Below are 25239 nucleotides of genomic sequence, written 5' to 3'. Positions count from 1 at the left end.
ATGTTTAGTCTGGAGAAATCAGAAAGAGCAGTTTTCTTGGCAGAGTAACTTGCGTTTAAAGGTTATTGGTGAACAAAATGAGGAAACATTTTCTTCCTCTAAGGCAGAATCTGGAACTTAAAGGAGTGATGAAGGTATTTGAAGCTTACCATCATCTACAGGTCTACAGACTAGAGCAAGGAAGCAGAAGTAACCTAAATAACTGCTTTAGTCAATGTGGACTTGAGAGGACTCCAACTGTACCACATCTTCCTATTGTCCAAATCTTCTGGAAACCTACTTGTCACATTTGTGGCCCGAAATGTGAAGTTAATAACACTACTAACTCAGGTTTTACCAGTTAAATATCTCCGTGTCTTTATTCTCCAGTTTTCATTGTTCCTCCATTTCGCGCTCTTCTCTCTCTCTCTCTTGCATACCATCTGACTTCCGGTCAGGTGAATACATCTCATGCATATTCATTATCATGACATCCCTCCTTTCACCAGAAATAAACTTTACACCTTAATGTTGAAATGTAAACACCGTCACCTTATCATTATCCCTCGGAACCAATAAACAATTTCAAACAAACAAACAAGTTCAAACTCCTCCTACACACAATGTAACATAAACATGTCGTAACCAACTGTAATTCAATAACTCAACTAAACAAAAATGCACCTCATACAGCACTCATACACGCACTTTATGATATATGATCAAATCACTGTCCCAATGTTCTACTATCATTCCAACTGTCACAAACTTTCCCTTTCGTGATAATGAGGGCACAAAGTCTTCGTATCGTTTAGGTGATTTCCTGTCTCGTTTCGGCCCTACTGCGATGCTATCGTCGCCACTCGGTTGTTCCCTCTCAGTGTCGGAAACACTGCTCGCTACGGCCTCGGGTGCTTCTGGCACTCTGGTCACTTCATCAGGAATACTGATAACTGCCTCGGGAACATCATCTGGTCCCTCAGGTTGAGCATCTCGTATTGGAATTTCAACCATCTTGCTCGAGGTGGCTCTGGACTGGTACATTTTTACACCAGACACATTTCTTTTGTACAGGACTCCAGCCGGAGACTTGACTGTTACCATACTGCCACTTCTGGATACGACAGTGTAGGGTTGATGGTAATAAGGTATGTCTAGCTTACCACCACTCTCTTGCCTCACCAGAACATTATCTTCAGGCATGATGTCTGAGTACCTGGCTCCAAGTCTCAAATCTGTGTACAGCTTTGCTGCTCCTTTCTTTTCAGCATCGTGGTCCCTCATCTCCTGGTCGTCCCTGATTTCCTTTATTTCTGGCATTTTTGTGCAGATTTTTCTCCTGAAGAGTACTTCTGCAGGAATTTTTCCTGTGGTTGCATGAGGTGTTGCCCGATAGACAGCTACATAGGATAGCAATGCTTCTCGCCAATTTTGTCCTTCTGCGTGAGCAATCTGTAATCGTTTTTCAATGGACTGATTTTGTCTCTCTACTTCCCCGTTGGCTTGCGGCCATTTCGGAGCTACTTTATGATAGTGGATACCTGTGGTCCTTGTGTATTCAGCAAATGTCTCTGAAATAAACTGTGGACCATTGTCAGAGTATAGCGTAACAGACAATCCATATCTTGCGAAGATCTCTGCTAATGCTTGTATTGTTTTTTCAGTGGTCGTGGACCTCATCACAGTGTACTCATAGTATCTGCTGTAGTAATCTATCACTACCATGATTGATTCACCAGTCGGTAAAGGTCCAAGAAAGTCAACGGCTACGTCGATCCATGGTCCTGTCAGGAGTTGCGTACTCCGGATTGGCTCTGGAGGATTACTCCTACTTGTGATTTGACATCCATGGTAGGTTTTGACGAATTTCTCTGCGTCTTTATCACAACCTGGCCACCATACTTTACTCCTGAGGTTTTGCTTCGTACCAACAATACCTAGGTGTCCTTCATGAGCTAAGGATACGATCTTCGGTCTCAACCTCTGTGGTATCACCAATCTACAACCTCTCAATACACACTGTCCGATGCAACAAAGTTCGTCTCTAATGGGAATGTAAGCCTTGTGAGTACACTTGTCCCATTGTCCACTCTGGATACATTCTCTCACTTCCATGAGTTCTGGGTCATGTTCGGACTCTCTCTCGACTTCCTTCGTGGTCACAGCTTTCGGTGTCGACTGAATAGCTATGAAGCGTACAAAGCTCTCTGCTTCTGTCCCCAATTCTGACTTGGATTGTGGGCATCCATCCTTCACCAATCTGGACAGCGGATCAGCAATGTTTGCTTTCCCGGCAATGTGAACTACTTTATACTTGTAGGGTTGGAGTCGGAGCACCCATCGCTCTATTCTGGAACACGGTTTGGATCTAGCGGCATAGACCACCTCTAATGGCTTATGATCTGTGATGAGTTCAAATTCAATGCCGTATAAATATGCATAGAACCTCTTACAGGCCCATATAAGTCCGAGTGCTTCTTTCTCTTTCCACATCTGACAATGATCTGCTAGCATAGGCAGTGATTCTTGGTCCTACATCATGCATCTGGACCAACACGGCTCCTAAACCAACAGGACTAGCATCCGCTATGACTTTGGTTGGTGCAGCTGGATCATAATATCCAAGAGTTTCAGCATCCATCAGACTTTGCTTCAGCGCTGTGAACACTTTCTTCTGCTCAGATCCAAAATGGAATAGTACACCTTTCCTGGTCAGTTTCCTTAGTGGCTCTGCCAATGTAGCAAAGTTAGGGGTGAACTTTGCGCAATAATTGACCAATCCCAGGAAACTCCTCACCTCCGTTGCGTTCTGGGGTGCACGTGCATCTGCAATAGCCTTCACCTTGGCCTCTGCTGGGTTTAGTCCTTCCCGTATAAGCCTGTGTCCCATGAAGTCCATTTCTGACACACTGAACTGGCACTTGTTTCCATTCACGGTAAGGCCTGCCTCCTGTAGTCTAGATAGTACACGCCTCAACAGTCTGTCATGCTCTTCCTTTGTAGGCGCATGGACTATGATGTCGTCAGAAATGTTGGCAACTCCAGGAACGCCTTGAATCACTCGATGGATTTCATACTGGTAGATCTCAGAAGGTGCATTAATGCCGAACAATAGTCTCTTGTATCAGTACAATCCACAGTGAGTCACAAATGTTGTTACGTCTCTGGATTCTGGGTCCAGCTCTAATTGATGATAGCCCCATTTTTAATCAATTTTTGAGAATATCTTACTGGTAGTTAACTCCTGAAGTATTTCCTCCACTGTTGGTATGGGGTGTCGTTCTCGAATTATAGCTTCATTGGCCATCCTCATATCAACACACAGTCTTATGTCGCCATTTGGTTTGGGCACAATCACTACTGGGCTGACCCATTGTGTCGAATGTTCCACAGGTTCAATAATGTCTTGCGCGATCAACTCTTTAATTTTGGCTTCGACTCTCCCATGAAGTCCAAATGAAGTTCTGCGCACTGGTTGCACCTTGGGTTTGACCGTTTTGTCCACCGCTAGCTTTAGTTGTCGACCTTTCAGCTTTTCTACTCCCTGGAAAACTGCGGGGAATTCTTGCTTCATATCCTCGTATGACTGAACTGAATTGACACGAGCTCCAATATGAAGTATTGCCAGGTCTTGCGCTGTGCGTCTACTCAGCAATGGTTCTCCCCTCTCATCTATGACAACAAACTCTGCTTCGGTGTACTTATCACCAGCTTCAACAGTTGCAGTAAAACATCCAATGGTCTGCAATGGCTTGGTTGCTGTGTATGGATACAGTTTCTTGGAGCACTTCTTTGATGTACAGACGATCTTTTTCAATTTCTCCCATAAATGTCGGTCAATTACATTACTGTCACTGCCTGAGTCTACAATGACCTGAACTGTCACACCACCAATTATCACTGGGACCTTCTCATGATGTACATCATTCAATGTAAATTGATAGTATCTCAGTCCATCCTGGTTATCATCATCATCGTCACTTTCTGGGTCACTGTCTATATGGCGAATAGTGTCTTTCTTTCCAGGATACTTTCCTTTCCCCCAAGCTTTGCCTTTGGAAGTTGCACTCTTCCCCTTCTGATCTGCATTGGACTTGCTTTTGCACTTCTTTGCAAAGTGGTCCTTACCTCCGCGCTTTCTGCAAACTTTGCCTTTTGCTGGGCAGCATGGGTCTTTTCCAAAATGATCTCTGTTTCCACATCAATAACACTCCACGTCATGTGTCGACGTATATCTTGGCTGGTTATGGCGATGCGAGAGCCTCTTAACTTGCTGGCTTGAGTTGTCCTTCAGGGTCATGGTATGAAATTGCCCCTCAACAGCCTCTAATGCAGCAGCAATGGCTAAAGCATCAGTGAGCTTCAACTCACTCCCTTTTTCCAGTAGACGTCTCCTGAGCTTGTCTGATCTGCAGTGCTGCACGACTTGATCCAATAATTGTTGTCCAAATCAGCTGCCATGTAATTGCATCCAACAGCCAGCTGTCGCAATCTCGTCACGTACTGAGCAATCGTTTGTCCATCTTCTTGTTTCGTTCTCCGAAACAAATGGCGTTGAAATGTAGCATTCGGTGTCACTGCATTCAATGCATCAACGGCTTTCTGGTATTCATCCTTCCTTCCTGTATTCAAAAGTGTTTTAAAAGTTTCCCGAACTGCGGGTCCTGCGGTGAAAAGAAGTAACGCCCTCCTCTGCGTTTTTTGTTTCACCGTACCGCTATCGAGAAATAGGCCACGACTGTCGGCGTAGGCTTCAAATTCTTCCAGCCATGCCTTCCACTTCACACTCAGAGTGCTTACATCACTTGTCGGGTCAAAATGAGGAACATCTCGAAGAAAGTCGGCTTCTGCGCCTGCCATGAGGAAACTTTTTCAGCCCAAAGCCACCGATTCAAAAATCAAAATGCTTATCACATTGAAGTTCCAAAATGTTGTTGTTTTAATCCTCGTCGCCAATGTCACATTTGTGGCCCGAAATGTGAAGTTAATAACAGGTTTTACCAGTTAAATATCTCCATGCCTTTATTCTCCAGTTTTCATTGTTCCTCCATTTCGCACTCTTCTCTCTCTCTCTCTCGCATTCCATCTGACTTCCGGTCAGGTGAATACATCTCATGCATATTCATTATAATGACACTACTCTTTGTCATTTGCCCGTTCGCTGACCACTGTTACTGGTTTTGGTCCTTGATGGGAACATTCTGAGACATGCTGACCTCGAATCAATCAGCGTTTCTTGCAAATAGCAAGTCGCACATGTTATTATTTTCACAGCCAATTAAATGACACTTTCAGTTTCACCAGCTGCAAATGATTGAATACTTGGGAGTGTTAATTATTCATCATTTTTGAAATTAAATAAAGTTAATTCTTGAATCTAAATTACCCAGTATTTGCCCTCCTCCCACAGAGCTGTTTATCCCCATTCAAATGATTGAACTTGAATGTGCTTTTTCTGTGATGAATCTAACTTGAGGATAATGTGAGCAGTGCTCTGTTAAAAGTGATCATTTTGTTTGGAGTCCTGCAATTGTATGCAGTTTTAAGTAAATATCAACAGTCCTGTGCAGAAGGGTTCATTTTCATTGTAAGATTTAAACTCGAGATTCTGTGACTGCATGTTATTGCATGGTGGTGATTGAATGGACAATTTGTTCACTGGCATTATCATTCAGGAAGTAGACTGACCCAACAGCTGTTACAGGTCTTGCATAAAGTTGGTGGAGTTCAAAACTCAACTGATGTTCTGAGCACTCATCAAGCCCATGCTTGAAACACTTATGGAAGAAGCTTTATGAATGCATATATTGCTCTGGAAATTGGACCGTACTACGGACAACCATGGGCACCTGTCTCACTGACGTTCCCATCGAGGAGATGGAGTGGAGGAGAGATATTCCCCTTGCCTGAGATCAGAAAGCCCTCTGAGCACAAGATCAAGTTGAGGTAGAAATGAGTCAATTACCAAAACCAACGGGGCTGGCACCTTTTAAGTTGATGCAAGGACCTCATCTAAGAGCTTGAAGTCTTGAGATGGGATTGCATATGATAGAGCCATGAGGCAAGAGCAGGCTGCTGCAAATGTGACTCGGTTGGCAGTTTCCTGAAGGCTGAGGTCATGTGCCTTTTGCAGCAGGAAGCACAATTAAATCTTGAGTCTTGTGACCAGGCTATTGGCATGAATATAACTCTGGGCAAAAAACCGTTTGCAATCTACAGGAGAGTGGCTTCAACTTGAGACTTTGTATGGAGCCTGGAGCACATCCTTTCCAATATGGCCATCTTGTGATATTTGAGTTTAACTGGAAGGCCTGCAGTTGCTGTGAATGTAGTGCAATGATGAAGGGCTCTGTGACCTGAGACATTCGTTACGTATTTGCTTTCTGCAGGTGCTGTGTGACCTGTTGACTTTCTCAAGCACTTTTGTATAGTGCATTGATACTTGATCTATATTGGCAGAAGTTACTGTAAGCAGAGGTGTGGAGTCTGACGGTGTCAGATCACACAGGAAGCCTTCACAAACCTGGACTCTCTCGTCAGCTCCTGACTGGGCCATGTCTGTTCACGGCCATTGTTGTATGATCACTCTTTCCCTGTGTGAGGATGAAGCATTGGAGACCTTAGCCTGACAATTAGAATAGCTTTCAATGGCAAAAGGCCATGCATTTGTCTATAGGAACAAATTTAGAGTCAGTGTCGCAGTGGAATGTGTCTGGATTGAAACATCTTGAAAATTCTGAAAATACCAATCCAAATTTTCTGTCTATGCCCCCTCCCCTCTTTACCTATTTCTTTTGCAAGAAAGCAAAGTACTAATGGAAATTTAAAATCTTGGTGCTTTCAACTAAAGCCAGGAATTCATTGGGGGAAGAAATTGTCTTTTGATCACCAATGTTAAATCAAACTTGTGTGCTGGTGTAAGCTGAGTTCCCAACTCGGCAGTTCCCTGGCATGCACCCCGATGGGATGCTTTCAATGGTGCATCTCACTCTATCCTCGTTACTGAATTGTCCCTGTTGATCCTCCTCTGCACTCTCTCCAGAGCATCACATCTTTCCTTTCGTGTGGTGACCTGAATAGCGCACAGTGCTCCAATTGGGATGAACCCATGTTTTATAAACTTGCACCCTAATCTCCCCTTGTACTCTGTGCCCTGGCTAATTGAAGGCAAGTATTCTCTCAGCCTCGTCCACCATCTTGGAGACTCCCACTATGAGTTGTTCGTGGCTATATTGCTCCTGGACTTCCAAATCTGAGAGAATATTGAATTAACCAGCATCTTTACTGCCTTGCCCATCTGAGAGAAGGAACCATAATAGCTTAAAGCAAAAGTTTGAATTTGAGGAGGAACTGCTTTTCCCAGAGAGTGAATCTGCTAAAATCTCAGCCTAAGAAAGCAATAGAGGCTGCTTCATTAAATGTATTTAAGACAGAGATAAATAGATTTTTGCACAGTTTGTGGAATTGAGAGTTATGGGGGTGGGGGGGGGGGTGAGTAGGTGGAGTTAAGTCCATGTTCAAATCATTAAAATCTCTTTCATAGCAGAACAGGCTCTTTGGACAAGATTTCATGCTCTGATTTTTTTTTGGGTGCCTGTGGTTCTGTCTTCGACACACTGATTCCATTAACATTTTGAGAATGAAACAATGGAAGCAAATATAATTAGTTTGCAAATTTTTTGAACATGTTTATTAAGTTTTCCATCATTTGAGCAGTTCTCTGAAAAGCTCAATTTACCCAATACTAATTTTTTCAAATATTTGCAAGTCCAGGCGTTTTCTTCAATCTCCAATTACCTGGTTTCCCTGGGGCACCTGATGCAAACATTGTTGATGTATTTTTTTTGTTTACAACTTCCTCATAAAGGTTTAAAATCATTATCTATGATAAATTGGTAGGATTGAGACATGCCCACCTAGTTAAAATTAAAAATACCTGGGAACAGGATTTGGGGCTTTCATTGTCAGATGAGATTTGGGACTCAATTAAGCTGGTTAATACTACATGTTTATGTGCCCATCATTCTTTGTCACAATTTAAAGTAGTACATGGGACCACGTGTCTTAAGTTAAATTCTTGTATCTATTCAGATGTAAATTTGTGATAAATGTAAGAGAGAAGAGGCTTCTTTGATTCATATGTTCTGGATATGTCCAAGCCTTAAAATACTGGAAGGATGTGTTTCAAACTTAATCCTTAATGTAGACACGAAAGCTTAATCCTTTGGTTGCTCTTTTTGGTCCAACTGGAGAGGATGATCTTTTAACTCCAATCAAACATTGTATTCTGTCTTTTGCCTCTCTTTTGGCCAGATGTGCGATACTGCTTCGATGGAAGGATGTTGCCTTACCCACTCCTGCTCAGTGGCTGAGGAACATTATGTTCTGCTTAAATTTAGAAAATATTTATTCCTGAATTGGCTTCAAATGTTGTGGGAGCCATTTCTGAATTATTTTCACAATCTCTAGGCAGAATATAAATCCTGAATTTTAGTACTTTGCCATTTAACTCCAGGAATAAAGTACGATTTTTTTTTTTTAGCCATATAATGTTGGTATGGGGATAGGGTTTAGAGATATGGCTGTTCATGATAAAATTATTTGATGTACTTTTGTGTTATGGATGCACTCTATATGCCTTCATATTTTGCTGAGCTATGTAATCTGTCACATTTATTGTGTATTCCATTAATGTGTTGTACATCCATGTTTATTTGTGTAAAAGTGGTTCTCAACCTTGTCATGGGTGCTCTGTGATTAGTAAGGGATTGCTTAAGATGAAAAGGTTTGAAAGCCACTGTTTTAATTGTACCTAATTGACTCGTTATGTGCACGGTTTCATAGCTCCAAAGGAAAAGGGCCAATGTCAACTTTACTCAAGCAAAATATTTCTGTAACAATTGGGTCTAGAGCTGTGGTTCTCAACCTTCCCTTCCCACTCACATACCACTTTAAGCAATCAATAAACACCAATGGCATAGGGAATACTTAGTGGTATGTAAGTGGAAAGAAAAAGGTTGAGAACCACTGGAAGGAAGTAAAAATAGAGTGCAAAATTTTTCAACGTGCTTATTAAATGACATCAAAGATGGACTCTACTTTTTTTGTTTTTCTTTGTTTAAATTACATTAAATTTTGCTTATACTTTAACTACAAATCATCCATCCAGATATCCATGAATTAATTGCTGAATACTGCCTATTAATTTCTTGTTATAATACAATGTTACATCTTTAAGCTGCATAATGATGAGTCCAATTACTCTAGAAATGATCATTTCATTTTAATTATCAAAATTATCTTTGACTTCCAAATATAGCTCTCTAGTTTGTAGAATGGAGAACTGTTACATATTTTAAATTTGTTCTAAATATGATTTTGGGCATTGCAAGTCCGATCTCTTATTTTTAAATGAGGTGTCTTCTTTTGAAGTATTTTTTTTTTACCCCCATCCTCCTACAAATTGCTTATTATTGGCTTGAATCATACTTGTCTTTTGTCAATGAAGCTGGGGTTGCTGCTCACCGATCAACACACTCCTGATTTGAGGCCCTCTGTGCTGGTTTGTGGAAGATTACCTACTGCCACTGAGTCCGGGGCTGGTTTCAGATTGTCCTCCTGGAGAAGGCTAGATGCATTTTGTATTTGGTTGCTAGCTTCATGCCAGCTATGACCAGCATATCCAGTGTGACCCTCATTCATTTGAATTTTAAGTAACAAAGCTAAGTTTAATTAAGTATTTTTCTGTATACAAGCATTTTTAAATTTGTTTTTAAAATGGTTTTTAAAATCTGACTCTTTTAAAAGTTGCTGATAATTTGGTACTAGGCATAAATGTCTTTGTTGGCTCTTTTGACGATTGTTGCTTTCATGGCCTCATCCTCAGCGTCCTGAGGCCTTGCGGGCACACTGCTTCCCAGCAGCAAGTCCCTGAGGTCATTGAGAGTTCCAGAAATGCAAATTGTGTTCGTGTAGACATACAAGGCTGATGTAACCCCAGGGCAGAATGTGGGAGGTGGAATAATTGAAGCCCAGACTGCACAAAGATGCCTTAGATCAATTTTCTGAAATATTAAAATAGACCTGCAATTGGAGCAGTTTTTCCCAACACGAACTTCGATCAAGATTTTTAAAAAGTGGTGTTATGTATTGCACAAAATTAAAATTGTACTTCCAAGTTCCACCAGAGGATAATATCCTGTCCCTTAAAATTAAGGAATTGGAAATCTTTGGCATGGAATTCCCCATTCATGATGCATTGTTTTGATATGCACAAAATAAAGCAGAGTTGATTATTTTTCCAAACATTGGCGATGCAATAGTGTCCAAGCTCCTTTAGATAACAAATCCCTCGGTATTTAATTTTCACATCCTTTTTAAGAAGTGCACAACCTGCGCATTTCTACTTTTTCAAATTACAAGCATGTGCTGTGCTTTCTTCAGCTCAATTCAGTCACATCATTTCCCTGGGGGTTTTAAGAAAGCCTTGGGCAGCCTTTGTTTTCTTTTCTAGGCTGTGGTGCACTGTTAGACAGAATCAGACACACACAAGGTAAAGACTGTACAACAGGCTTTAATCCACAAAGACTTCCACAGAGCCAGGCTGGCTGTGGCTGCAGGAACTCTGTGTGAGGCCTCAGGAGGCCGGCGCAGGCTTGTATCCCGGAGAGTGATTGACACCTGACTGGGTGGGGCTTGATCCATTCAGGCCGACTGATTGACAGCTCGCCTGGTGTTGTGCTGTCCCCTTACACTCCTGCAGGTACGGAGGTTGCCCCCTGCAGTAGGCCGGTGGTGTACCACCACATCGGCTGACAATGGGGTTATAAACACAAAAAAGGAGCAGGCAAAATCTAGCTGGTCTATCTTGTTTGCCTGAAGATTATTGATTTTAAAGTCATTCATCAGGCATGTATTTTCTCTGCAGATGCAAGGAAAACGGAAAAGATCTAAAATACTCGGGGGAGTGGGGGGGAAAAGAGAGGGATTTTTTTTTCCCCTACCCCATTAGGTCCAGGAGATTCCATTGTATTCTATATGGTTCATACTGTGCCCCAGTTAAGAGCTAATCCTTTCCCACTTGAGGCCTTATTGAGAAAGGAGTGGTTCAAGGCCTCTTTTATTGTCACATAATAAGAGTCGATTTGCTGCTACACCTTGTAGTATGGAAGAAAGAACAGCAAAGTGAGTCCCTTCAGTGCCATCGAGTGTTGGTGGATTTGTCTTCAACACTTCCATAGTCTCTCCAGGCACACAGACTCCTGTTTAATTTGTCAATCGAAGCGTCAGATCCAAACCTCCGACATGATCAGCACCTGAGGCCCTCCGGGAGCCCTTCTTGCCCTTGGCACGCTCTTGAATTCTGGCTCTGATACCTTGATCCATGGGCCAGTGTCCAGCATCTCACTGCCTGTGTGGGTCTCCCAACTGCAAGTTGCCCGTGGCCCGTGTGGGTCTCTTGGCCACTGAGCCCTTTGCTGGTCTGCTGCCTTGGTCACCTTCCCTTTCATGCTCACTGCATTAGCTGAGGTCATATTTTGGAAACCACCACTTGCAGAAAATTTTGAGCCTTGGATGTTGACTTTGGTTGCCAACTCATCCCTGTATAAAGTGAGGGGAGGAAAGTTTGGCGGAGATGCAGAGAGTTGTGTGGAGAATTGTGGGTGCCTGGAATACCTTGCCAGGGATGGTTGTGAAGGCTGAAATATTATGAATATTTAAGAGAGTCTTAGACAGGCACATGATGAAAGAAAAATAGAGGGTTACAGGGCAGAAAGGGTTTAGTATTTTTTTTAGTAGGAATTCTTGTCATATCAAAACAAAACACATTCTTTGCAAATGTGATGTGGAAATTTCAGCTCCATATTCTAAGTGGGACTTGTGAGAGCAATGAGAGTGATTTGTGGAGAATGTCCCAAATTTTGAAGGCCTAAACCATATTTGAGATTGCGTATTGTTGCCACTTAAAGAGATTCCCTTTGAAAAGTTTTGGACAGATTACAATATTGCCCTCAGGCAGTATATTTCTAGGTCAGTGCAACTTGTTCTGTTTAAAAATGTTCTGTTTTGTTTCAGATTCCAACATTGCTGACTTTGGCCTCAATTTAACAACTTGCTGTCTCTTTTTTTAAATTGGATTACAGTGTAATATTGAATCATAATTAGGATAATTGTATTTCATGAATTCACAGAAATTTGATTACTTTTAACTTTTTGGGTGAACCCTGAGCAATAACATGAAAAAGTTTGCATTAATTTGCTTTACAGATCATTTCTAGCTGGCAGAGTTAAATATTTTTCATAGTATTATAATATTGTGTTTAGACTCCTAAATTGATTTTTATTGAAGATGATAACATAAATTTTGGAGGCACAGCCTAACATGATAATATTACCATAAGTGGTTAAAAGGCAGCATTAACATATGAAGCACTAAACACTGCCAACTGGGGATTCATTTCTTCAATATTTTATGATGGTCTCCTTCTAACACTTTCTAATTTTTTTGTTATTTGCAACAGCTTAGTAATATTGAACAGATCAAATTACTCAATGCAGTGAAAAACAGAGAGCTCACCGTTGATCAGGCATGGGAAATTGCACATGGTGTCAAGACTACAATCAAGGAGGCAAACAAGCTTGTTAAAGTACGGTAACCTCCCTTCTTCATTTGCAAACTCATTGATTTTAAACAAACAGACTATATGTGGTTTGGCTAAAGCATGGTTAGAAAATTATGTTGCATTACATAAATGAGATTTAATTTTACAAATGATTCATTAAAGTGAAGTTAGTAGGATGCTTATCATTGAAATTGTGACAAAAATGAAGTTACAATGACTCTATCAACTCTCTCCCGACAGCTACAAGATCTTGGGTCTTCATAGATGTTACTATTTACAATATTCACCTTTTTCTTAAGCAGTAGTATCTCATATAGATAAAAAATTTCTACTTGTGCTTATGTTTAGTGGCATGCAATTCAACCTTAAGAAGAGAAGCAAAGAATAAGGTTCTGAATCTAACCATTTGTATTAATTCTGGTATTTAGTTTTGTGTTTCCGTTTAAATTTTATACTGGTAAACGTACAAAATGTTTAATTTAAAATACAGATAGCACTTCTCAAATTGATTCATAAAACAATCTCCAGAGAAGTAAGGGAGTTTGTATTACATCAAACACTGCATAACTACAGCTCCTGGCCTTGGACATATTTACGAAGAAGAGTGGTTTTACTGAAAACAGGAGTGTGGTGACCCACTTATCAGCAAGTGAACTGACTCCCAAAATGGCAGACGTGCTGTGGAAAACACAGGAAATGGACCTGTATCCAACATGGATTTTTAATCTGGGCTGATGAAATCACTTCCTGTCTGTGACACAAGCAGTGATGCATGCAAGCCTGAAGATGTCAGTCTTGCACTAGACTTCACAGCGTGTACATCGACCTCCCCACGTAGACATCAACTTGACAATGTGTACAGCGATTCCACAGCCTGTACACCAAGATCTATAGTAGCTCAGTATAGAATACTTTGCTAAATTTGTGACCCAGATGGTCAAAACGATATTTAGACCCCAACATGGAAAATTATTCTTTGATGCATGCCATGGCTCTGAAATTGCCAACGTTTTGGACTTCACAATCACATGTATGGTTTGACCAAGCAGAAGCCCAATTCCAGTTGAGGCAGATAACACCTGATTCCACATGGCACTACTAAGTAGTAAGCGCCCTAGATCAAGAGACCGCATACGGAGTTTGTTATTTTCTGCACCGTTCTCTGGAGGAGGGCAAGTATATGGAACTCAAGAGTCTGCTCATCCATATCTTTGGCCTCTTTATGTGAATGAGCAGCCCTTTTACTTGGATGGCTTGGGAGACAGGACCCCTTCTGTGCTCATGAATGATATGCTGGCACTAGCAGAAGGGCATAGGCCCAGCCTCATGTTCATTAGGCTAAAACCTCGCTCACCGTCTGCACTAGACACAAGAAAGATTTCCCCCATTGTCTATGTGATAGTACAGATCTATCACCAATGTACATAGTGTATATAGTTACTGTATCTAGACTGTGCTTACAGCGATTGGCTGAGAGCTAAGCCACACCTATTGTTTGGGCCTTAAAGGGTTGTGTCCCTAGCCAGGTCGGATCATTCCGGACTGGTCGGCCACCTGTGAAGAGCTCCGGTCTTTTGCTAATAAAAGCCTTGGTTTGGATCAACAAGTCTTTGGTTCTTTCGACGAGCTCTACAATTTTATTAGCAAAAGGAATTTTTTTTGAAAGGGATGGAGCGTTTAACTCGGCCAGAAAAACTTGATATCGACCCACAGTCAGCTACAGCCTTCAAAGCCTTTAAGTTCTGGCTGCTGAACTTTGAAAACTTCCTGAGATTCATTCAGGTAGAGGAGGATAACCAGCGTCTAACAGCATTGCTGTCTATGGTGTCCTTGAGAGTCTACGAGAACATCCAGGATGAGACCACTTACACCGCAGCCATAAAGGTACTGAAAGGACTGTATGATCAACCGGTGAACAGAGTTCATGCCCGGCTCATGCTTGCGTCGAGGAAACAACAGCCCGGCGAGTCCAGCAGGGCATATTTACAAGTACTAAAGGCATTGGGCAAGGACTGTAACTGTGTGGACAAAACTGCTGCCGAGATCACTAGCGACCTCGTCCGGGATACCTATGTGGCCGGGCTCCGATCGAACGAAGTGAGGCTGCGTTTGCTCGAACAAGGGGTAGAAAAACTAGAGGACGTGGCCCGGATTGCAATCACAATGGAGGATGCAGCCTTAAAGTCCACCGAGCTCTCTAGGGACTGGACCCCTCGTTCTGATGTGAGTAAAGTGCCCTTCTACCCTACCCCTGACGGCCTGTCGGCTGCTGCTACCCTGCCCCGTGCGAACCCGAAATGTTATTTCTGCGGGAGGGACAAGCACAGCAGATCCCAGTGCCCAGCAAGAAAAGCCAGGTGCCAGAAGTGCCTTAAAAACGGCCACTTTGCTGCAGTCTGTAGGTCTAAAATGGCCGCCAGCAAACACAGTGCCTCGTGTGAAGCCCAACCGCCACTATCCCATTCAAACTCTTCTTCCCCAGAGCTCTCGTCCAATGAGAGCGAGGGCTCCCCTGCACGGCAACGCCTGACGTCACGGAGACGCCGAACCCGGAAGGGGCAACCCACCGTCGCAACCATGGTGATGCTACTCTCGCCCCCGTGCGGAACACTTGACACTACCGCCGCCACAGCCACCCCCGGGGCCGACGCTACCGCCGCTGCTGCCACCGCCACGGACACCCCCGGGGCCGACGCTACCGCCGCTGCTGCCGCCGCCACAGCCACCCCCGGGGCCGACGCTATCGCCGCTGCTGCCGCCGCCACGGACACCTCCGGGGCCGACGCTACAGCCGCTGCTGCCGCCGCCACGGACACCCCCGGGGCCGACGCTACCGCCGCTGCTGCTGCCGCCACAGACACCCCCGGGGCCGACGCTACCGCCGCCGCAGCCACCCCCGCGGCCAACCAGGTGCTCACCCTAGCGTCCATCGCTGACGACCGCCAGGGCCCGACCACCGATCACGAGCAACTACAAACCCCACTACTTACCATTCACCCGCCACAACAGCACTTCCGGGAGGTTCTCCAACCTGCTCCTCGAGCGTTGACTACGTCATCCCGTTGCGTGACGTCATCCCGTTGCGTGACGTCATCCCGTTGCGTGACGTCATCCCGTTGCGTGACGTCATCCCGTTGCGTGACGTCATCTCGCAAAACTCGCCTGTCAACTGCTTCAATAACATTAAACCAGCAATGCTCTCATCCCCTCACCAGAGCAATGGAACTGATTAAAGTGCATGGACACTACACCAATTGCTTATTTGACTCTGGGTCAACTGACAGTTTTATCCAGCCAGATCTGGCCCTCCGTTGGGGACTTGACATTATCCCCACTACCCAGAGGATCTCATTAGCGACGAGGTCGCACTCGACTGGGATAAAGGGGTATTGCATCGCCACGCTGGAAGTACAGGGCGTGACGGTCACCCACTTTAAATTATTCGTCCTTCCCCGATTGTGCGCCCCAGTGTTGCTGGGATTAGACTTCCAGTGTCAGTTCCAAACGGTGTCCCTACACTTTGGGGGACCCCACGCCCCCCTCTCGGTCTGCCATCGCCCCACTCCCGAAGCACCCGAGCAACCCGCCCCCGTGCCCCGGGGCCAATCCTGCGGCCTTTCCACACTCCGGATTGCCCCGCCAGCACTCTTCGCAAACCTCACCCCTGGCTGGAAGCCTGTGGCCACCAAAAGTCGGCAATATAGTTACGAAAACAGGCAATTCATTAGGAGTGAGGTGCGTAGATTGCTGGATGAGGGCATCATCGAACCCAGTTCAAGCCCCTGGAGAGCCCAGGTGGTGGTTGTCAAGAATGGGGAAAAACTACGGATGGTGGTCGACTACAGCCAGACCATTAACCGCTTCACACTCCTGGATGCGTACCCCCTGCCACGCATCACGGATGTGGTGAACCAGATCGCCCAGTACCGCATTTTCTCCACTATTGACCTACGTTCGGCCTACCACCAGCTCCCGATCCGCTGCGAGGACCGACCATTCACGGCCTTTGAAGCGAATGGGCGGCTATATCAATTTCTCAGGGTACCATTCGGGGTCACAAATGGTGTCGCGGTCTTCCAGCGGGAAATGGACAGGATGGTGGACCAGAACGGGCTAACCGCTACCTTCCCGTATCTGGACAATATCACCATCTGCGGCCACGACATGCAGGACCATGACGCCAACCTAGACAAATTTCTTCAAACTGCCCGTCAGCTAAACCTGACTTACAATTTGGACAAGTGTGTTTTCCGGACCACACGACTCGCTATTCTAGGTTGTGTGGTGGAAAACGGGATAGTCATGCCAGATCCTGACCGCATGCGTCCCTTAATGGACTTACCCCCCCCACATACCCAGAAAGCTCTCAAACGCTGCCTGGGCCTTTTCTCTTATTACGCACAATGGGTTCCAAACTACGCCGACAAGGCACGTCCTCTTATCAAGACCACCTCTTTTCCCCTCTCGACCGAAGCCACAGCGGCTTTCGATCGAATCAAATCTGACATCGCTGCTGCGACGCTGCACGCGATCGATGAGTCTGTCCCGTTTCAAGTCGAGAGCGATGCATCCGACTTCGCCCTGGCAGCCACCTTGAACCAGGCCGGTCGGCCTGTAGCCTTCTTCTCCAGAACCCTCCAGGGTCCGGAGAGTAGACACTCCTCGATCGAGAAGGAGGCCCAGGCCATAGTTGAAGCGGTACGTCGTTGGAGACATTACCTCGCTGGGAGGCGCTTTACACTGTTGACTGATCAACGCGCGGTCTCCTTCATGTTCAGCAACACCCAGCGTGGTAAGATAAAAAACGACAAAATCGCCAGATGGAGAATCGAACTCTCCACCTTTAACTATGACATCCTGTACCGGCCTGGTAAGCTCAACGACCCGCCTGACGCGCTCTCCAGGGGGACGTGCGCCAGCATACAGATGGACAGACTACGGAAACTCCATGAGGCGCTCTGTCATCCAGGGGTCACTAGGTTTGCTCACTTTGTCAAGGCGCGCAACTTACCCTACACAATTGAGGAGATCCGCTCCATGACCCGAGCCTGTTCGGTGTGCGCCGAATGCAAGCCCCACTTCTTCCGTCCGGATAACTCCCACGTCATCAAAGCCACCCGCCCCTTCGAGCGTCTTAGCGTAGACTTTAAGGGACCCCTACCGTCGACCAACCGTAATACCTACATCCTTACGGCCATCGACGAATACTCCCGCTTCCCATTCGCTGTGGCCTGCCCAGACACCACTGCCACCTCAGTGATACAGGCCCTTCACAGTATTTTCACCATCTTCGGGTACCCCAATTCCATCCACAGTGATAGGGGGTCCTCATTCATGAGTGCAGAGCTGCAACAGTACCTTCTGGAGTGTGGCATTGCTTCAAGCAGGACCACGAGCTATAACCCACGCGGTAATGGCCAGGTCGAGAGGGAGAATGCCACCATATGGAGAGCGGTTACACTGGCTCTCCGGTCTAAAGGTCTCCCCACCTCTCACTGGCAGGAGGTTCTCACTAGTGCCTTACACTCCATCCGCTCCCTCCTATGTACTGCAACAAATGCCACCCCCCACGAAAGGATGTTCCTTTTCCCGAGGAAATCTGAATCGGGAACCACTGTACCGGCATGGCTCACCGTCCCTGGCCCCGTCCTTTTGCGACGCCACGTCCGGCACTCAAAGAATGACCCCTTGGTCGACCGAGTGACTCTACTCCACGCGAACCCACATTACGCATACGTGGAGTTCCCAGACGGGCGGGAGGACACTGTTTCGGTGCGGGACCTAGCTCAGGACGCGGTAGACCCAGCAAACCCCCCAACTCCTTATGCTCCAGGCCCCGTGCCGCAACAGAAGGACCAACAGCACCCCAATGACTCGGGCCACCCTGCCGACAAAACGACTGGGGAATTGAGCGACGGAGCAGTCGCACCCGATGAGCCCGCTGGTGACACCACTCCAGCGACCCCAATCCCGGCACCACGGCGGTCACGCCGGATGGTCAGACCCCCTGACCGCTACAGTCCTTGACCTACCCCTTCCTTTTCATTCTCTCCCTCGTTTTTGTTTTTTTTTTCTTCCCGGGTCAATTCTCCAAGAAGGGGTGAATGTGATAGTACAGATCTATCACCAATGTACATAGTGTATATAGTTACTGTATCTAGACTGTGCTTACAGCGATTGGCTGAGAGCTAAGCCACACCTATTGTTTGGGCCTTAAAGGGTTGTGTCCCTAGCCAGGTCGGATCATTCCGGACTGGTCGGCCACCTGTGAAGAGCTCCGGTCTTTTGCTAATAAAAGCCTTGGTTTGGATCAACAAGTCTTTGGTTCTTTCGACGAGCTCTACAGTCTATCAACTTTGCAAGGTCAAAAAACTGCCATTTTAAAGTACAAATGCTACCATTTGAGCAAAGTTTGAAATCTGTCTGGATTTGCTTTTTTTTTCATGCACAGAAATTTGATATCTTTAAACTGTCTAACTATTACAGTATTTTCATCTGAAAAATCATGATATTTTAGATATAAAGTATTGTTTATCGCCAAATGTGAAGTCACAATCTTCAATTCCGGAGAAATCAGAAGCTTTTGAATTCGACATAGTAAATAATTTAAAAAAATAAAAGCTCAACAACTAATTACAGAATTTGGAAGAGGTCATCATAAACTTTAAGCTATGAATACTGTCTGCCAAACATGGCTGTAGCCGTGCTGCAGCGTTTATATTTAAAAAAAAAGGAAAGGTGAGGTGATGTAAATTAGTGATGTGCAAATGTGGTATTTGAAAAACCAACCAATTAGTCGACAGAAACAATGAAGAGATTATTTTCAATAAATATGATTATTAATTACTACATTATTTTGGGTAACTAACCTTTGTTGTGCACACATGAATTTTCTTTGTGCACTAGTTGCACAACGTGGGGGTGTGCGCGTGCCCATGTGCACAGCTGAGGGGAAAAGCCTCAGCTAATTGTGTATGCTAATCAAACATTAATTCTATACATTTTACTTTTCCTATATTTCCCATGAATGCTCCCCGGATTCTGCCACTGAACTCGTACTCTGTGTAATTTACAGTGCAATCCACAAGTACCTACACTGATGAAGTTCTCTTCTTCACTTTTGTGTATTGAGCTGTAATCATAGCATCTGCAAACTTTCCTGTTTACCGCAACTTACAGTGGCCCAGGTTGATGTACTTATCAACCTGAATGCTTTTGTGATTTGGAAGCAAAGCAGATCACCTGGCAGCACCCAGGACAAGGTGCAAACTCCACGAAGGTGGTCCCTGAGGTTAGATTGATGTTGGGACTTTGGCACAGCAGGGCAGTGAGTTCACCTGCTGTACCATGCTGCTGTCTGACCTGTGCTTCAATGTTGGTGGAAGCTGTTACCCAGGTTTGGAAGGCCAGATTTCTTCCTCCTTTAACAAAAAAAAACTTTTTGTTTAACATTTCTGTTTCACCCTGACCTGGGTAAACGTGAACCTCTCAATTTGTTTGTTTTAGATTGGTCACAGTGTTTAAGCTACTGAAAGAAAATAGACACACACGCCGAGAGCACTTCAGTTTATACAAATTTTTATTACAAATTCTAAAGCTGATATCAAACTACAATATGCAAGCCCTTCCCAATTATACTTATCAACTGCCGAGGCGAGGGAACGACTGCACACTTGTAGTAGGTTATTGGGGCGCTGGTAGCAGCTTCTCCACCTCCCCGACCAAGACGGTGGCTGGACTCTAGAAGTTCTTCTTGCTGAGAGATGTTGCCACCTCTCTGAGAGTCTCAAACTTCAGCAGCGGGACCATGGCTTATATTACCCAAAAACTGATTACTCAAGCACCTATTCCCAGCACAAAAAGAAAGATAAGCGAGCAAGCTAGCATGCCTAGGCTTCTATCGAATAACACCACTTTCTAGCTTATCACTTTGAATACAATGGTTTATTTTGCTTCAAGGTTAGGTTGCTGTTTGACAGTCTGTGACCAATATACTAACAAGCAGGAAGATTAAACGTTCTTGGTACACAGATGTCTTTTTGTCAGATAACTGCATCTCTGGGCCCCATGGTGGAATTTAGCTCGTGTCTGCTGAGTTTCAAAGCAGATTACTGATTCTCAGTCTTGCGGAAGCAAAAGCATGGTTTAAATCTAAAGCACGGTTGAAATCCTCCAATACACACCCGAACAATGAAATGCAACTTGTCAATTGTAATTTTCACTTGTTCATCACTGTCTTTATTCTTTAAGATCATCCATAAATGTCGTCTAGCACTTTTTTTCCTTTGTGACGTCATCCTGCTCTCCAATATGTTTCGTCATTGTATCATTTTTTTTGTATGGCTTGACTCTAAATTTGATCTCGTATAAAGTTTTATTCCTTGTATTTAAAGCTTTACATCCAAGGTCAGCCATTTGGATCCACTTCTTGACTGAATGGTTCACTATATCCTGATTTGTTTGTACAGTATAAGTGTTTGGTTCCCAACCCTCAGTTATGTGAGGTCAATATGTTAGGTGGGACAATTACATAAACATGTTCACTGTTCTCAAATATATTCCCTCTTAATAGTATCCTGATGACATTTTTTACTTCAATTATATACTTGCTGAGGCTCTAGAGTGTTTTATGGAGTAAGTACTTGGTTATTTTTTTCTATTGTTACAAAGCAAGCACACCATATAACTGATTACATAATAAACCATAGCTGTTGTAGCAGACCAATCAAAGGAATTCAATCCCTGCCAGTTGGAATGCCTGAACTCTGTCAACCCTGAGCAATTCATTCATGTTTGTGCTGACTTCTTTAATCATTGAATTCCTGGATCGAATACAATGTTCACCTCATTGTGGATAAATCCCAAATCGGAATATCACTTTGAATTAAAAACAGTGGGCAAGTCAACAACCTCAATAAAAGACCTTCCTTCTTAAAACATTAACTTCCTCGGACGTGGCCTGACTTGCTTAGTGGTTTGAACCTCCTTTGAGAACTGTTGTGGTTCTGTTTCAGACTGTAACAATAATTTTGCAAACTATGCATCCAGATTCTCCCAAATGCAACATCTAATTACATGTATCTGTATGATTCTTTCACTTTTTAGATGCCTGAAAATGCATCCTACAACTTTTTTGTCTACAAGTATAATCGATATAGAAGGCAGAAAAGAATATTGATGGTAAGTTGAATAATAGCTTTGTTATCAAATTAAAGATATCTTAAAATTAAAAGGGAAAGATCTTCAACAAAATAGTTTGCAGATACTCGTATCCCATCAATAAACTTAAAATGACATTTTTGTTGATTCAACATTGCCACAATTCTCATGAACATAAATGTGACAGTGCAGAGGTCAGATGCTGGCTCCTTGAGGTGAGCAGCCCACTACTTCCCGAAGTAGTTCAACCATCTGCAAAATACAGGTTAGGATTGTGATAGGATAATTTTCAGTATCTCCAGGAATGCGATAAGGCCCAATATCATCCCAGACCAAGCAAACCTCTTGATTTGCAGCCAGCTGTCACCCTAAACATTCACTACCTTCTGCACCAGTGCACTGTGGCTAAGATATTTAATAGCTGCGTGATGCACTGGAGTTACTTGCCTAGCCTAGGTCGGCCATTCTCAACTCTGCTCAAAGTTTATGGGCCTGTGAAGCAGTTGAGTTTAGTTGGTTTCTTCTGTACTTTTCACCGACTGACTACAAAAAAAATCCTATAATTTTAGTCTGCTTTCCCCCCAACCTTAAATGTGCTCTGGCCCCACCCAGGCCTAGACTATTCGGATGATGGTACCTCGTGAACCAACAACTTTCACCAGTAACCAGGTCACCATTACCTGCAGCCTCCAAGTCGTGCACCATCCTGACTTACAAGTTTATCTTGTAATGACCTTTAAAAAGGAGAGCAGTCCAGGCATGTGTGTGGCTGGATTGCTGGCCTTAGAATGTGTCAGATCTCAATCACTATTGCTTTAAAAATCTAAGCATCTGGATATATTGTTTATCGGAAATATGAAGATGAGAGCATTGGTCCAGAAAATTGTGGGAAGTTGATACTTCCAACGAAAGATGCACTTTTTTTTTGTTTCTCCTTCGACTCCTCTGGCAAAGTGATCCACAGGATATTAACAACATACCTGTGAGCTATGCATAAAACCATGTTGGCTCATCATTGTAAATAATACACATCTCTCTGAAATGTTGTAATTGTGTATTGCCAAAAAATTTGTGCACAACAGAGTTCATAGTAACCTTAAAAATAAAGGTCAGCAATTGAATCAAATTTCTACCCTATGACGATTCATATTTTCCAGCCTCCTCCACATTCTGACCATCATTGTTCTTTACACAGGCTACATTAATACTCATTACCTATCAATCTATTTTTTTGCGTATTTCTTTTGCAGATTGATTACAATTCCAAGATGTTATGCAACATTGAAAAAGGAATTATAAAGAAACAATTTCCATTTAAATCCATCCAGTCCTGTGAACAGCTTGAGGGACAGAAGTTCAGCATTTCCTTTTTAATACACCATGATTATGAACTCGAAGCTACATCTGCTGAAGATGGAGTGAAGGTAATGGTCAAATATTTCAATGTTCCAAAGCTGTAGGCTAGTCAGTTAATATTTTAAAACCCAGCTTTGCTCGAGTGATATAGAAAAAATATTTTAGATATAAAAATATATAAAAATATATAAAAATATATATCAATAATATATATATATATCAATAATAAATATATATATCAATAAAATATATAGATAAAAAAATATATAGATAAAAAAATATATAGATAAAAAAATATTCTTCTTCTTTGGCTTGGCTTCGCGGATGAAGATTTATGGAGGGGGTAAAAGTCCACGTCAGCTGCAGGCTCGTTTGTGGCTGACAAGTCCGATGCGGGACAGGCAGACACGGTTGCAGCGGCTGCAGGGGAAAAATGGTTGGTTGGGGTTGGGTGTTGGGTTTTTCCTCCTTTGCCTTTTGTCAGTGAGGTGGGCTCTGCGGTCTTCTTCAAAGGAGGTTGCTGCCCGCCAAACTGTGAGGCGCCAAGATGCACGGTTTGAGGCGATATCAGCCCACTGGCGGTGGTCAATGTGGCAGGCACCAAGAGATTTCTTTAGGCAGTCCTTGTACCTTTTCTTTGGTGCACCTCTGTCACGGTGTCACAGGTGCTCGCCATATAACACGATCTTGGGAAGGTGATGGTCCTCCATTCTGGAGACGTGACCCACCCAGCGCAGCTGGATCTTCAGCAGCGTGGACTCGATGCTGTAATATATTTATATTTATATTTATATTTATATTTATATTTATATTTATTTATATTTATTTATATTTATATTTATTTATATTTATATATATTTATATTTATTTATATTTATATTTATTTATATTATATATATATTATATATATATTTTATATATATTTATATATTATATATATATTATATATATATTTATATATTATATACATACATACATCTCTTTGGCTTGGCTTCGCGGACGAAGATTTATGGAGGGGGTAAAAAAAAGTCCACGTCAGCTGCAGGCTCGTTTGTGGCTGACCAGTCCGATGCGGGACAGGCAGACACGATTGCAGCGGTTGCAAGGGAAAATTGGTTGGTTGGGGTTGGGTGTTGGGTTTTTCCTCCTTTGCCTTTTGTCAGTGAGGTGGGCTCTGCGGTCTTCTTCAAAGGAGGCTGCTGCCCGCCAAACTGTGAGGCGCCAAGATGCACGGTTTGAGGCGTTATCAGCCCACTGGCGGTGGTCAATGTGGCAGGCACCAAGAGATTTCTTTAGGCAGTCATACATACATACATACATACATACATACATACATACATACATACATACATACATACATACATACATACATACATACATACATACATACATACATACATACATACATACATACATACATACCTAATAAATAAAAATCTCACTTTGCTTTTTTTTTTCCCCCCCTGGTAGGGTGGATTGGATTATTTTACAGCTTGACAGGTGCTTGGTTCCCTTAGCCAGTTTACCCTGGTAATCACTTTTCACTGCCTGCAGCAGAACCCCATATTCTGTATGGATATAGTTTATGTATTTTATCTTTAAAATATTTTTATTTTTAATGTTTTACAATATGTGACCAAACAGTACAATTATACAATGTGCTAAAAGATTCAGAAAAAAACCCAATTAAAACATTATACAATATTCTCATAATAAGGAAATCCAGAGAACGAGCATAGCAAAACAAGACTTAACAAAAACAGAAAACCCCCCAAAAAATTCAAAACCCCTTCCTCTGTGTAAGGTTGAAAGTTGACATGTATGACTTGAGTGACACTGACTGGGAGAGGGACAACATGGCACCAAAATTCCAGAACAACCCTAAATCTTCTTATTACGATAAAAGTTCATTAAATGGGGCACATGTATTTTGGAACTTAACATTTGAATCCTTGGTAGCATTTCTAATTTTTTCTTTAAAGAGTTAAATAAGCTATAATATCCCTTGACAATTGTGCTTGTGCAGGTGGAGTGTTATATTTCCATTTAATCTAGCTATCAATAAAGCAAAAGATCTGAGTAGAAATTTGGACAAGTGTGCTCTACGTACCATTTAAATTGC

General features: G+C 43.3%; 1 protein-coding gene across 2 annotated transcripts in view; it reads left to right on the top strand.

Annotated features, from left to right (window-relative positions):
• The window catches only part of LOC138735934 (uncharacterized), a 129085-nt gene that overhangs the window by 9630 nt on the left and 94216 nt on the right, over positions 1 to 25239 (top strand). For both annotated transcript variants that reach the window (XR_011340020.1, XM_069884609.1), the window contains exons 2-4: positions 12501 to 12626; positions 21708 to 21782; positions 23012 to 23185. Coding sequence is in view for 1 of the 2 variants with exons in the window: in XM_069884609.1 (XP_069740710.1) it covers positions 12501 to 12626; positions 21708 to 21782; positions 23012 to 23185 (375 nt within the window). In the remaining variant the exon portion in view is untranslated. The remainder of the gene's footprint in view (positions 1 to 12500; positions 12627 to 21707; positions 21783 to 23011; positions 23186 to 25239) is intronic.

Source organism: Narcine bancroftii, chromosome 6 (assembly GCF_036971445.1).
Source record: "Narcine bancroftii isolate sNarBan1 chromosome 6, sNarBan1.hap1, whole genome shotgun sequence".
Lineage (NCBI taxonomy): Eukaryota > Metazoa > Chordata > Chondrichthyes > Torpediniformes > Narcinidae > Narcine > Narcine bancroftii.
Note: the sequence above shows the minus strand (reverse complement) of the source record. Positions and strands in the feature narration are given on the sequence as shown.